The sequence below is a fragment of the Pelophylax lessonae genome (assembly GCF_965119305.1).
Source record: "Pelophylax lessonae genome assembly, chromosome: 1".
Taxonomy (NCBI): Eukaryota; Metazoa; Chordata; class Amphibia; order Anura; family Ranidae; genus Pelophylax; species Pelophylax lessonae.
In genome coordinates this window covers 392,014,252-392,028,873 of record NC_138768.1, presented here as the reverse complement: position 1 = coordinate 392,028,873, position 14,622 = coordinate 392,014,252, and the positions used below count along the sequence as shown (strand labels likewise).

General features: G+C 40.8%; 1 protein-coding gene across 1 annotated transcript in view; it reads left to right on the top strand.

Annotated features, from left to right (window-relative positions):
• The window catches only part of TTC39B (tetratricopeptide repeat domain 39B), a 251,040-nt gene that overhangs the window by 75,162 nt on the left and 161,256 nt on the right, over positions 1-14,622 (top strand). Inside the window, exon 2 of the mRNA XM_082269292.1 lies at positions 13,327-13,361. Coding sequence (XP_082125418.1) covers positions 13,327-13,361 — 35 coding nt within the window. The remainder of the gene's footprint in view (positions 1-13,326; positions 13,362-14,622) is intronic.

The window sequence follows — 14,622 nt, the reverse complement described above, 5'->3', positions numbered from 1 at the left end:
CTGATATTGGTTTCACACCTGATCGCACCTAAAACTGTACAAAGTTCTTTGCACATCCCAGAGAGGTGCAGCTGATTGGTGAGACATTGGACACTGGCAGCGTAGGGGCAGTTGGAGTTGTTGTGCTAGTTGGTAGGTTTAGTGCAACAAAAAGATCCCTATGCTGTATAGTGCTTTTCATTATAATGTAGAATTAAGCTTGCACACACTTTGAAATTTTAAAGTCGCTGGCAAACAACCAAGCCCAGGAGTAATGTGTCTAAGATAACTATCCAGTTTCAGAGTAGATGGAAGTAAGTGGTTAATTGCACAGTACTTCTGGTAGATTTGCTCAGGCAATATGGAGACATCAGATCCTGTATCGAGCATCAAGATAATAAAATAGCCTTGTTAGTAGAAGCAGTAAGAGTTACAGTGCACAAGTTATTTGGAATGGAAGCGTCCTCCTATTCATCAACACTTAAAGCAGAAAAAAAGCTTTGAAAAACTAAAATTTGCCAGTGGATAGTTTTTTTGGTAGAAGATAATTTTTAGAAGTCTCTTCTGGCAAAAAACTTTTTAACAAAGTGGGAACTTCACTCTCTCAATCAACATTAACTATTTTTAACCCTTTTGCTGCTAGCATTGCTACATAGGAAAGCGTATCATATTTGCTTGTTCATTTTTTTTTTTTTTTTTTTTTTTTTTAACATTTCTCCAGTTACTTTCTGGTTTCTGGCCTAGGCAAATGATGCCATACACCCCAGGAGTCTTCAGGAGGGGAGGAAGGGATTTCTCAGCAAAACACATACTCCTGCTTGCGTGCCTGAACTAAGGGCAGATGGATTCCAGGGAGTAAAAGCTAAATTAATCATCTTCCCTTATCTAAGATGGCTATGGCCAGAAATGCTAGGGGTTTTTTTTTCAAAGTAATTTATCTTCTAAATAAAGCTTGGAGACATGGATTGCTTTGAATATTAAGGCCTCATGCACACTGGACGTTTTTACAGCTGCTGTTTTTGCCGTCAGACGTTTTTTTTTTTTTTTCTGCAGCCAGTCAACTCCCTAGCATGTTATCCTTTGTGTCCATGCACACACATAGGCTTTTATCAGCAGTTTTTGGCAGGGGCAGTTTCTGGTTGTAAAAACCCCTGAAAACTAGTGGGTTTTTAATGGCTGTAAAAACACTCTAACTTCGATAAACGCCAAAAACGCTGCTAACTGACGTTTTTGATTCTATTGCGTTTTTTAAGCCTGGGTTCTGTTTCGAGGTGTCGTTCATGGAACATAGCCTGGGTTCACACTGGTGCATGCTGAACACCGGATGTGATTTGCACCAAAATCGCACCGCATTCCTGTGCATATCACATGTGATGTCTGTGCGATGCGATTTGAGCCATATATTTTGTATAGCTCAAATTGCATCAGATTTGCACCAAAATGTTGTAGGGCCTTTTTTTTCCCACACCAAAATCTTATCTCATCGGTGTGAACACCTATGCGATGCAATTCTGGCAAGCATTGTCTGGCAAGCATTGCATTGTGAGAAAGTGGGAGTTACTAAAATAGCAGAGAGGTGATCTTCAGCTAAAAACACCAATGCTAAAAAGAAAAAAAACAGCTGAAACTCACTATAAGGCCCCTTTCACACATACGATTCGTTCAGTTCATCAGTTCAGTCACGTCAAAATGTATCAGTTTTTTTCATCCGTTTTTCATCAGTTGTCATCCGTTTTTCTTTCATCAGTTGTCATCCGTTTTTCTTTCATCAGTTGTCATCCGTTTTTCATCAGTTGTCATCCGTTTTTCATCAGTTGTCATCCGTTTTTCATCCAGTTGTCATCCAGTTTTCATCCGTTTTTCATCCGTTTTTCGTCAGTTTGTTATCCGTTTTTCGTCAGTTTGTTATCCGTTTTTCGTCAGTTGTTATCCGTTTTTCGTCAGTTGTTATCCGTTTTTCGTCAGTTGTTATCCGTTTTTCGTCAGTTGTTATCCGTTTTTCGTCAGTTGTTATCCGTTTTTCGTCAGTTGTTATCCGTTTTTCATCCGTTTTTCAAACAGACATTGACGGAAGCGGATGAAAACGGATGTTAACTGATGATCATCCTTTGTCATCCGTTTTTACATAGAGATACATTGATGTCCGTTTTTCATCCGTCAACGGATGGATGAAAAACGGACAAACAGACAGCATGTGTGAAAGGGGCCATAAGCTACTGCCGTTTTTTTAACGTCCAGTGTGCATGAGGATTAAAAATCAAGTAGCATTTTTGGTTGGTGGTGTTCAGATGCAGCGTAGTTCCGCCTAAACCTGCTAGATGTTTTTTCTTTGTACACTGGCTGTGGGGCATGAACAATGCAGTGTACAGTGATGAGAATAGAGCTGGGTGCCATGATGATGTAACTCCAGTGCAACTGCACAGGACTTGCATCATCAGGGAGGGCTTAATGGCTGAAGCAAAAAGGCTGCTGACCCAAAAGAAGAAAGAGGCCTGGCAGTGGTGGGGATGGGGATGGAGTAGATAAGGGAGGGGGGGGGGTCAGATTCCATAGTGCTGGAGGAGAGCACTCACTGAGGTAAATGTGCTGTGCGTCTTTGCACATTTTAGCAAATGTTGGCTGCCCTCCACTACATTTTACTTCTGCTTTAAGACAGGAACCTCTGGGGAACCAACTTTATGAACCTGTCTAGTGGTCTTTTGCAAAGCTTGCAGCATAGTTTGCAATGTGCTGTTGAACCACACTTGTAGCAGTACGTTTTCTGTGTATATGAAACTCTGCATTGCAGTTTAGATAAATCTCTTGTTGTGCCTTTGTATTTTGCTTAAGTGCTGTAAGAGGCAGATTCTGAATTCACAGCTTGTATGATGCCGGCAGTCACCTGGCTGTTTTTTTTTTTTTTTTTTTTTTTTGCCTCAACCACAACAGTTTCAGCCCCCATTCACACCTGAAAGTGTGGTTTTCTGATTATTTCCCTATGCCGGACTATGCAGAATACCATTCTTTCTACACTGTTCATACTTGAGCACTCGTTCATGGTCAGTATTTTGCAGCAATACACACAAAAATATGCAGCTGCGCAATAACGCCTAACATAAAACGCCAGAAAATCCGTCTAAAAATGCTGATGCTTAAGCCTAGTACAGGAGGAGGAGCCGCTGTACTAACCAAAATTAGTACAGCGATCTCCCCTGCTGTTATATTATGTTCTGATAGGGGGTGGCCCCCCCAGCTAGAACATTTGGGTCATTGGCCGAGAGCGCATATTGGGAGCTAATCGGCAGACCCTTGTCGGTCTTGCTCCTTCAATACTGTCGAACAAACTGCAGTACACACAGGCCGAATGTCAGCCAGCTTCTAGTGAACCGAAGCTGCCCTATATTTGGCCCGTGTGTACTAGGCTTTAAAAATCCGTACCATATGCAAAAGGCCTTAAAAGGCCTGTGAGCTTGTTTTACCTTGCCAAGCTGTGAACATACTAAATAGATACTTTCAAAATGCTGTAGGGGGTAATGCAGTTAGAGCTGTGGCATAGAATATAGAAAATTTGTTGCCCTGTTCCCAGGAAGTAAATGAGTAGTCTGCTTTTTTGGCAGTAGGCACGTCCTCCTAATTAGCAGCAACACGTAATTCTTAAACCTACAAATCCAAGCAGCAAAAGGCCCTGCGGGCCCACTAGGGTGTGGGAGAAAAGGTGCAGGCTGCTGTAGAAATTGATGGCAAGGATGTCTGTGCTATCTGGTTGTGTCCTGTAGTCTAGGAGGCAGTGTAGTTATAGGGCACTTAAATAACATGATCATGCATCCATAAAATAGAATCAGGAACTAGCTTGTCAGAGTATAGAAATCATTATACATAGAACAACTGTAAACGGTGACACATACAGGCCAGGAGTATGAACACCACACTGACTGCTTTTGTATAACTGTATATTCATACAAATCTTTATCTCGGAGGAGGTGGTTACATTTTTATGGGCAGCTAGGGGCAGATAGTTTATTGAGTTCACGAAAAATGCAGACTGTAAAATTTTCTAACACGTCCCTTCAACAGAAGTTGATCAACCTATAACTTCTGTAGAGTACAGACATCCACATACTGAGCGAAAGTCATCTGGTCCCTGCTTCGATCAGCGTATGGCCATCTTAAGTTAGGGTGACAAGTTGTCCCCGGTTTACAGGGACAGTCCCTTATTTGAGGAGACTGACCTTACTTGCAAAACATCCCAGATTTAGTCCCTGCTTTAAATATGGTGTACCCATTTTAATCATTTCATCCATAGCCCAGAAGCACTGTGGAGCAATTTGACTGAAGGCTTACTTTGTTCATGTTGGCTGCCTAGAGGAGGGAGATAAATTGCATTGGCTCCCCACCTTCGAGGTGTTAGCACCCACTTGTAATTGGTGTGCAACTGTGCATGTGCAGTCTCCTTGCCTCTCGGCTTGTAAAGGTGATGTGACCAAAGGTGAGGAGTTGCCACCTTGCTTGTCTGTGTGCTGGTATGTAAGGAGGGTCGAGACGAAAGGAGAAGGGGGTGCAGTATAGACAGGGAGCTGAACTCATTGGCTGGCTGTGTGCGAGAGTGAGGGCCAGGGAACCCGCAGATAGAAGGGCTGTGTGTACAAGAGCGCTGCACCCAGGGGATGCCTGTGACTGTGTGTGAGCCAGTAATCTCTGCCTTATTTACTACTCGCCTAAGCCCTCTGCCTTACTTACCACTGATCTAAGTCCTCTGCGTTACTATTGACTTCGGAATTCGACCTTAATTATTACGGACCTCTTCCCTCTGTTACTACAGACCCCTGAACTGGGCATTACTTTCAACTGACCCCGGAACTGTTCTACTAAACTACTGTTACTACTGACCTCTGTGTTGCTTACTATGGACCGCTGAACTGTACATTACTTACTACTGAACTCTGCATTACATACTCCTCCGATAGTATGTAACGGTCAGAGTGTTTACTTACACTTTAAGGGAATAGGATGAAGTTGTGTTTACATCAATCATACAATCACGTGCAAGCAAAAAATCTTGTGTGTTTTTTAATAGGCACTTCATTCATTAAAGTGATTGTTTATCATCACCTTGTAAAACAATCCATTTGTTTAAAACTTAGGCTCCATGTACACGGGACGCTGGAAATGGCCGTTTAGGAGCAGTTGGGCGTTTTTTTCAGAAGCCCCTGAACCCATCTACATTTTATCTTATCTGTCCATGTACACAGGGTCGTTTACAGTCATTTGCAGGCAGTTGTGTTCAGGGACTGTTTTTAGAACGCAATTATTTGCGTTCGAACGTGTGTTTCCCGGCGTTTCAAACGCGTCCGAACGCGTCTGAACGCGTACGAATGCAATGACCCACGTTTAGCGTTCGCGTTTTTCCATTTTAAAGGGGAATCATTTTTTTTTTTTACCTCTAGGAATGCTTCTAAACGCAAACGCCGCTAAACGCGACCGAACGGACGTTTCAAACGTCCTAAAAATTCCAGCATTCAAAGGGACTTTTAACAACGTCCCGTGTACATGGAGCCTAAAATGAGAGCCAAAATATTTTCATATAAATATAAAAAGAAAAATTATAATGACCCCCCCCCCCTTTTTAATTTTTTTTATTTTTAGAAGTGATCACATTCCCTCTGTTCTCAGCTGCGTAACAGCTGGGCAGGAGAATCAACTGCACACTGAGCTTCACAGTGAATGGCAGTGCAGAGGGGACGTGTCATGATAAGTCTGATTATTAGAAGACAACAGGCTGAGTTTCCAGCTTAGCTAGAGAACTGACCATGTTGTGCTCGCCTGCTTCGGGTCAATTTTTAATAGGAAAACAGAAGGACTGGAAGAAACACCAGGGGTTTCACACAAAGGAGGCAATACAAAGAGAACAGGATACTTTATCATACAAGTACATGGTACACCAGGCATATTTCAGGAATATGAAGTGTTGGGGTAACAAAACTCTTAAGATTAGAGAAAAATTACTCTGAAAGTAAACATCATCTCTCTGTTTAGTAAACCACCCCTACAGATAGTTTTTAGGGTACAGGGACATTGAGACGAGCCTATAACTTGAGCATTATTACAGAATAAATTGAGGGCGTTTGCCCTATAACAATATACTCGGTACTGTAATAGTTCATATTTTTTTGTGATATGACTTTTCTTTCCATTAAAAGTATTTAGTCATGATTTTTTTTAAAGCTCCACTCGTTTTTAAGTTTATTAAGTCAGTAGCTACAAAAAGTGTAGCTGCTGACTTTTAATAAACTCACCTGTCCCACGATGCAGCGATAGAAGCCTCGCTCCTTTCTCTCGCCTCTCCCTGGCGCCGGCATCACAAATGTGGTCACCCGGCTGTGACAACTTGCGGCTTCACAGCCGGGTGCGCACTGCAAATGCGTGAGTCGCGCCACGCCTCCCCAGTGGCCTGGCAATTTTCTGGGACCTGTGACGTCTCCCAGAAGATTGCAGGTAGGGAGGGGGAGAGGGGAATTTCCGCTTGAGTCGCCTAGGTGGCACAGGCGGAAGTGGGAGAACGGTACCTGTCAAAATTAGGTACCCACTCTCCCCCCAAAAAAATGACATGCCAAATGTGGCATGTAAGTGGGTGAGTAGTGCTTAATGTGGCAGTTCCACTTTTTGGTGTTACTCCTCTTTAAGTAAGAATCCAAGTATGAATCTTTACACGTTGACACTTGTGACTCACACATGTGACTTAGTTAAGCATTATTCATTTTTATCATTCTTCAGAAAAGAAGTAGAACTGAAGGCAAAACCAAAGAGACATGCAGACAAGGATTTATTTGAATATTAGTATAGATTAATTTGAGGGAGTTTGCCCTACAATATACTCTGTAGTTCTGAATTTTTTTGTGATATAACTTTCTTTCCATGAAAAATAATTAATCATGATTGTTTTTTGAAGGAACCTGAATAAAAGTGTTTCCGTGTGCACGTTTTTTGAAAAACGTGTTAGTGCTTCAGTTACACATTATTTACTAAGGCTGTTTAGGGGAGCCTTACCGGCGGGCAGAACAGGATTAACGCGACCCAGAAGCTAAACCATTAGCTTCTGGGTCTTGCGCTGTGTGCCTACCCTGCTGAATTGTAAACACTCAACATGGGTACCATTCAGAAAATGCTTTACATTTTTTCAATGAATGAAAAGTGTTCTCTAATTGGGTGAGCTGGAGAGGCAGGGCGGTGATGTCATGACTGGGTGATGACCTGTGTTCAGCAAGCAGCAGTCCAGCTGCTTTGCACAGGACTTGGAGGCTGGTTGGAAATCACTGGAGTAGTTGTGCTTGCTACAGTTTTATCTCCAGCTCACCGGGGGGGATTAGCCAGGTATTGTATATACATAATTACCTCAGTCAAAGCTGGGTCAGTGTAACTATGTAACAATATCCATGCTTGGAATTCATCTTTAAAGCTAGGTCTGCTGAGGCTGCTTGTAAGGGATATCTGTCATGTGCCTTTTTGGGGAATACCTTGGTAAATTTATCAAGGAAGTTACTAGGGAAAATATAGTCCTACCACATAAGAAAAATCCTAAGCCTTCTTTAAAGGCCATTGTTTTCTCCAGACATACAGTATATGATTTACTGGTATGGCTTCTAAGTGATGGATAGGGGTTATATGATTTAGTCATACCCGCCTTACTCAGAGCAGGAAATTCTACCTCCTGCATTATCAATCATTGTACCTTTTTAAAGGATAGGTTATCCAGTTATTAAAGTTATCAAAATAATATAATCCAGAGACCCCCCCCCCCCTCCTTTTGAGCTGATTAGAGATATCTCCTTGGAAGATCTCACCTGTAAAGCTGCCTTTCTTGTGGTCATTACATTTCTGTTGCATGTTTCTGAACTAGCATCCTTTTCTTAGATTACATGGGGATCAGGTGGTCTATTCTTCGACCTGAAGGATATTGCCCTTCCTCCACTGTGTTCTGCCCAAAAACCAGACACTGTTTGGACATCATCAGGACTGTCAGATTCTACCTGGTAGCCACAGCATCTATTGCCAAACAAATCTTTTTATCATCTTTTCAGTCCTTAAAGGATAGGGGTATATCAGATTTGGTCATGCCCACCTTACCTCCCACAAGGTTTACCATCCCACCTACTTTGTCCTCACTTTTGCCTTCCAATGGGATATCCAGCCTCTTGCTCCACAATTGCCAGAAGGATCAGACAACGTGTTTTGTAGGGCTTTTACTCTTTAGGAAAGGGTTACTCCTTTCCCTATCAGGTCTGTTTGGTGTTTCTTGAGCTTTTGAGCATCAAGTATCTGGCTCCCAGATTTATATTACCGTCACTTCGTCTTCTTTTTCTCTAGGTTCTACTCGGTGGATGTCCAGGCCTTGGCTGATGCGATCTTTGGCCTTAAGGTGTTTCAAGCTATTATCTTAGTGTTTTGAACATTTTTTAGTCATTTGCAATTAGTGCCAAATAGCAAATCCTTCTCAGTCAAAGCTCCAGCACTTCCTGAAAAGACAGCAGAGCTGCTTGCTTTGGGGCACAATTTGTCTAAACTGCGCCATCGATTTAGAATGGGATGAGTCATTGAGTTGTCATCTTCTTTCAGCAAATATACAAACTGAGAAGCTTTTATGTGTGGAAAATAGCCTAAAGCCCCACCTTCACAATGCAAATGATTTTGCAAAATTTCAGATTGTCTTTTAGGTTACCCACAAGCACAGCCCTGGCTCCATGTAATTTTTTTTTTAAGTGCATCCACATACTCGTATGAGAAAACAGGGTCTTCAACACTCGTTGCCCATAATGCAGTGCTCTAGTTTCAAGTTATCAATTGGTAGGCCTAACATTGGCTTGTGGGAGGTGGAGGTGCCTATGCCAATACAACTTTTGGAAAAGTCAGTATATGCACTTGAACTTTAAGTAAACTCCAGGTGGTGTATAGATTGTAGGTAACCTAAAATATGACTTATCACCTTGTACTTTACTTTCCTTTTAATAAAAGGGTTGCTTTGTTTGCTATCAGAAAAATAAGTTACGAGTTAGTTTTTCGTCACAGGTTCACTTTAAGGTCTCGTTCACACGGGCGTAAACCCATGCGAGGGCCATGTTTTCCTACACGGGAGGCACAAATGTTCCATGTATCGATGTGCAGGCAGTCATGTTTGTTTATTGGGACACAATGGCTGCACATATATAGCCACTGCCCCTCATTGGACATCTGTGTGGGTGCGTGTGCATGTCCCTGAACTCACATTGCCTGCATTCGGGGACTCTGCTAACCAATTCGGAGCAGCGATTCTCTCTGTGCAGTTGCAGTGTTCCAATAGACATGAATGGGTGCAACGATGACCCTCTGAGACAGTTAACAGATTCTTCCACACAAGCGAGGTGGATGGAGGAATACCCCCAACCCCTCCTGCAGCAGACTGACAATCGTTGTCCCAGTTTACACTTCACTGATCACAAACCACTGTACCTGGACTTAGAAGTGCCTGTGACATTAGTGGTCAGTGGAGAATTACCCCATTATGTTAGCGTTCGGCATAGCAGGGGCCCCCTGATGTAGGCAGTCAATAAAGCAGTGGCTACTTGATGCAGCAGACTCCAAATAGCCACATCGTCGCTAACTTTGGCACTTCCTAATAGTTCCCAAGCTTGCCTGTCCCTTAACGTCACTTGTACATTATTTTTTGATCAGCAAGGATTCTTATTTTAGCAATGGACTTTTAGTCTGCGCTTTGACTATTAGCATCAGCTAGAATTTGGCCATAAAGGGAGGGGTTTAGGAGGCTGCTGCAGGTATGTGCAATCTCTAAGTTACTGCACTTTATACCTGTCTGTTTTTAATTTTCTGTTAATGACAGGGTCTCTTAAAGAGGTTGTAAACCGAGGAATTTTTTTTTCTTTACATCCTGAAAGAGACATAATGAGCTAGTATGCATCGCATACTAGCTCATTATGAAATACTTGCCTTAGAACGCGTCCCCACCGCGCCGCTCGCTTACCTCTATGAGGGGCGACATGTCCAGTCGCCCGTCTTCTGGGATCGCGGCATCCGGCCATCTGATTGGCCGGAGCCGCGGTGACGTCACTCCCGCGCACGCGCCGACGGTCACGGCACGGGGCTCTGAAGAAACGGCACGATCGGCCGTTCCTTCAGAGCGCATGCGCAAGGGACGTCACTGGCTGCATGAAAGGTAAATATCTCCTAAACGGTACATGTAGGAGATATTAGATTGGTGAAATTCTCGCGCTGTCACTTTATATGAATCCTAAAATCCTTTAAAGCTGCAGGTACTGTTATTGGTAACCTACACAATTCAGAAATGTATAACAGGGGGGAGTACCGCGCTTAAAAGGTGCTTAGTGCATGTTATTCATACATTTAATAATTTACTTTCAGTGCTTTCAAATATTTAAAATAAAATATAACTATTCTCCAGTGTATAAAATTATATAAATATTCTTCAGTGCATAAAAAATAAAAAAATCTCATTAATAAATAAAATATTTCTTACAAGTGATGTAAATATGTGTTATAAACAATCCTTAAATATATCAAAATTTATAAAAATGAAACATAAAAATAAAATGCCAGTGATAAATTATGTGCTTATAAGTTTCCAATAATTAGTTCAAAAGTGAAAAAGTGCCAAAGTGTCCTTGTATATATAAATAAAATGGTGTATATTCAAACGCCTTTTCTTTCCCAAAATTCATGCAGGTGCTCTTCCATGCAGTGGCCACTAGGTGTCCTAAGCGCTCACCTCAATTGGCTTTATAACCAGCTTTGTATGGTATCATGTGTAATCCTCCTTTTCTATGGTTAATGGGTTCGGTCACTGATTCTCACACTTATCCCTTTTCCCGCGATATTCCAGGGGGTGTGTATGGAGCCTTTGAATCTCCAAAATAAATGGGGCCACAATAGTGAGGTACCGTTTGATAATTTTATTAAAAGAGATAAAATTCACAGACTCACATTTTCCTTCGTCTTTGCCAATGCATAACAATTGTGCTGTCGCTACGTCACGGTTTAAGGACGCCAAACCGGAAGTGACGTAGCGACAGCACAATTGTTATGCATTGGCAAAGACGAAGGAAAATGTGAGTCTGTGAATTTTATCTCTTTTAATAAAATTATCAAACGGTACCTCACTATTGTGGCCCCATTTATTTTGGAGATTCAAAGGCTCCATACACACCCCCTGGAATATCGCGGGAAAAGGGATAAGTGTGAGAATCAGTGACCGAACCCATTAACCATAGAAAAGGAGGATTACACATGATACCATACAAAGCTGGTTATAAAGCCAATTGAGGTGAGCGCTTAGGACACCTAGTGGCCACTGCATGGAAGAGCACCTGCATGAATTTTGGGAAAGAAAAGGCGTTTGAATATACACCATTTTATTTATATATACAAGGACACTTTGGCACTTTTTCACTTTTGAACTAATTATTGGAAACTTATAAGCACATAATTTATCACTGGCATTTTATTTTTATGTTTCATTTTTATAAATTTTGATATATTTAAGGATTGTTTATAACACATATTTACATCACTTGTAAGAAATATTTTATTTATTAATGAGATTTTTTTATTTTTTATGCACTGAAGAATATTTATATAATTTTATACACTGGAGAATAGTTATATTTTATTTTAAATATTTGAAAGCACTGAAAGTAAATTATTAAATGTATGAATAACATGCACTAAGCACCTTTTAAGCGCGGTACTCCCCCCTGTGGTACATGTAGGAGATATTTGCGGTACCTATAGGTAAGCCTTATTATAGGCTTACCTATAGGTGGAAGTGTCCGAGGAGGGTTTACTTCCTCTTTAAAGGACTCGTTTACATCACAATCTCTGCGTCCACTGTGCATTTCTGCATTTGTGTTTAGGCATTTGCAGTGCATTTGTGGTTACGTTAAAAAAATAAATAAACAAATTCAAATTTTTGTTTATTTTTATTTTTTTACCAAGTTGTGTATACATGCATTTGTTCATGTGCATTTGCAGTGTGTTCCCATGTGGAAAAAATGCAGCATGCTGTACTTCTTTTACAGTTTTTTTTTTCTCACGGGGGATTACAACCTCTCAAACAACGGCATAATGACCTAGTATGCATCGCGTACTAGCTAATTATGAAATAGTTACCTTAGAACGAATCCCTCCGGGTTTGCAGGCTCTGGTGCTGAGTGGCTGGAGCTCTGATGCCCGTTCATGGCATGGGCTCTGAAGGTCCAGGGCGGGAAGCCAAACCTTCAGAGCTCATGCTATACAGCTGTAGTGAAGCTCTTTCCTACTTTTTCCATGTGTTCTTTATGCTGTAAAGGGTTACAGCTTTAGGCCTCTTTCACACTAATGGACCCATCGGGTTCACCTGTCAGTTTTTCCTGTCTCCTTTATGGAGCTGCAGGTGTCAACGGACATGTGTCTTTTGACACTTGTCGACATCCAATCCTGACCGCTAAAAACAGACGGATGGGATCGGATGGCAGTCGGGTGTAAATGAACAGGTGTTCCGTTTACATCCGACTGCCCACATATGAATGCAGGCTGTGTCTGTGACACGGACTATGGTCCAGCCATCCGCCTGCACATCGGGATCAATGGACAGATTCCCTGCTGAGCAGGAAGACTCCAATATAGCCTGCCTTTTGTAGAAGGGGACTTAATTGTTGCTGTTTTCTGGATGTCAACTAATGTATACAAACCTTTATAAATTTGAAGGCTCTTGCTAAATTCTCATGAATGGTTTAAAATAATTTCAAATTTAAGTAAAGGCTGCATTAGGTTAGTCCTTTTTTTAGAAGCAAACGTTTATGGTTGTAAATGTTTCTTAAAATTTTGATTCCAGTCCGCAGAAGTATATTTATCATCAAGAAGTACATTTTAGTAAACCGCAGTCAAAACTGAATTGTGGCTTTAAAATTAACACTTAAAACAAGGTTCTATGAAACTGATTCGATTTTGAGTATGAGGTTGTGGGGTAGAGACAGCCAAAGTTTAAGTGAAGACCATAATCAGTCTTAGAAAGGTGTTTGCTTTCATCTTAGATCTGTAGCAGTCCTCTGGTTATATTCCTTTTTCATCTTGCCTACACATCTGTTTTAAAAAAAAAATACCCTAAACCATAGTTTTCCTTGTAGGGTTGCTTTTTATAGACAAATATAGGGTTTTTCTTGTTTTAGATTTTAAGTGGTGCACACTACATGGGCAAATGCATATGAAAAGTGAAGAGTAATTCATAAGCAATGTTAGAAACATGTTTGAGGAAAAAAAAGCTAATATAATCAATCTTGCTTTTAAGTAAAATGTATTTATTAATTGACTTATTTTATTTTTTTGCAGGAAAACTTTGAAGATGCCTTTGAAAATATCCCAGTGTAAGTAACATCAAGGATTTGTAGATATATTGTATTCAGCTTGGTTATGAAACCCCTCCTCTTTACCTGTTATGTTTTTGGGTGCTCTTGCTCAAGAGCAGATAAACCAGATTTCTCTTGCTGCATTTTCCTGATTTTCTATGAAAAACAGGCTACAGGTTTTGTGATTTTTTTTTTTTTTTTACACTAAAATATGGTGAATTTGAAAAAAATGTTGAAATGTGTTCTACTTTTTTAAAATGATGTCATCATTACCAAATCTTATGTAGGATGAGGCTACTGCAGGCCTCCTTCTAGACCACTGTTAAAAGGTCTGTAGCCTACAACACTCTTAGTAAGAATGGCAGAAAACCATTTTTAGTGTGTGGTTTGAAGCTGTGGAAGGGTTCAAAGCTTTCCTTATGCCACAGCAACAAGGAAGCAATTTCCTCACAGTTGAAATGTTCATATTGGAGTAAAAAGGGAGTTAGAGCTGAGAGGCCCCACAATTAGGAGTGATCGTTCTTGTGTATTATTAACTGAAAAGTGAAAGATTTACTCTTCATTACAGCACTATAATATCTGTACAGTATAAACATCACACAATGTGAAAGTAATCAAAAGATCATGGGAAAATAAAACCTAGTACTGCGTAAACTAAGTGTTGCTTATTAAAAAGCAAATCTACTCACAAATATGAATCTTAAGGATCAAACAACATGTGATGCAGTCTGCAGATCTACTGGGATCTTTCCTATCTGCTGGTATTCATATCTTCGTCCCCTTGTGCAACTTTGGGATTGGGTGAAGAAAACATGGTCTTTAGCTACTTTAAATACCATCAGTAGTTAATATAGTCAAAATGTAAAAATGAATGTTGTGCATTGTGAAGTAGCATTTATTTATCATACAGAGGGGTTGCTGAGTGTTGGGCTACTTCTTTCAGAGCCTTGTAGAGCTAGTAAAACCAGTCCCCTGGGCTAAAACCGGAAGGGAATGTGAAAGTTAATGAAATAACAATTTTAGAGACAGCTGGCCAAGTATTAGACTCTCATGTGAAAAAGCCCCGCTCTTTACATTTCCATGTATCTAGCAGCATCCCTTCAGGGTTTTTTTGAAAATATGCTTAAAACTCAACTTTTTACCTTTTTAAAAAGCTTCAAGCTTAGTAGAGCTTGGTGGCTCTTCCCTGATCTTTCGTTCAAGGGAATCGGATAATGCATATTTTTTATGTGGCGTGCTGCTTCAGGACTACATGCTTCATGATTTTCTGTGTTGTACT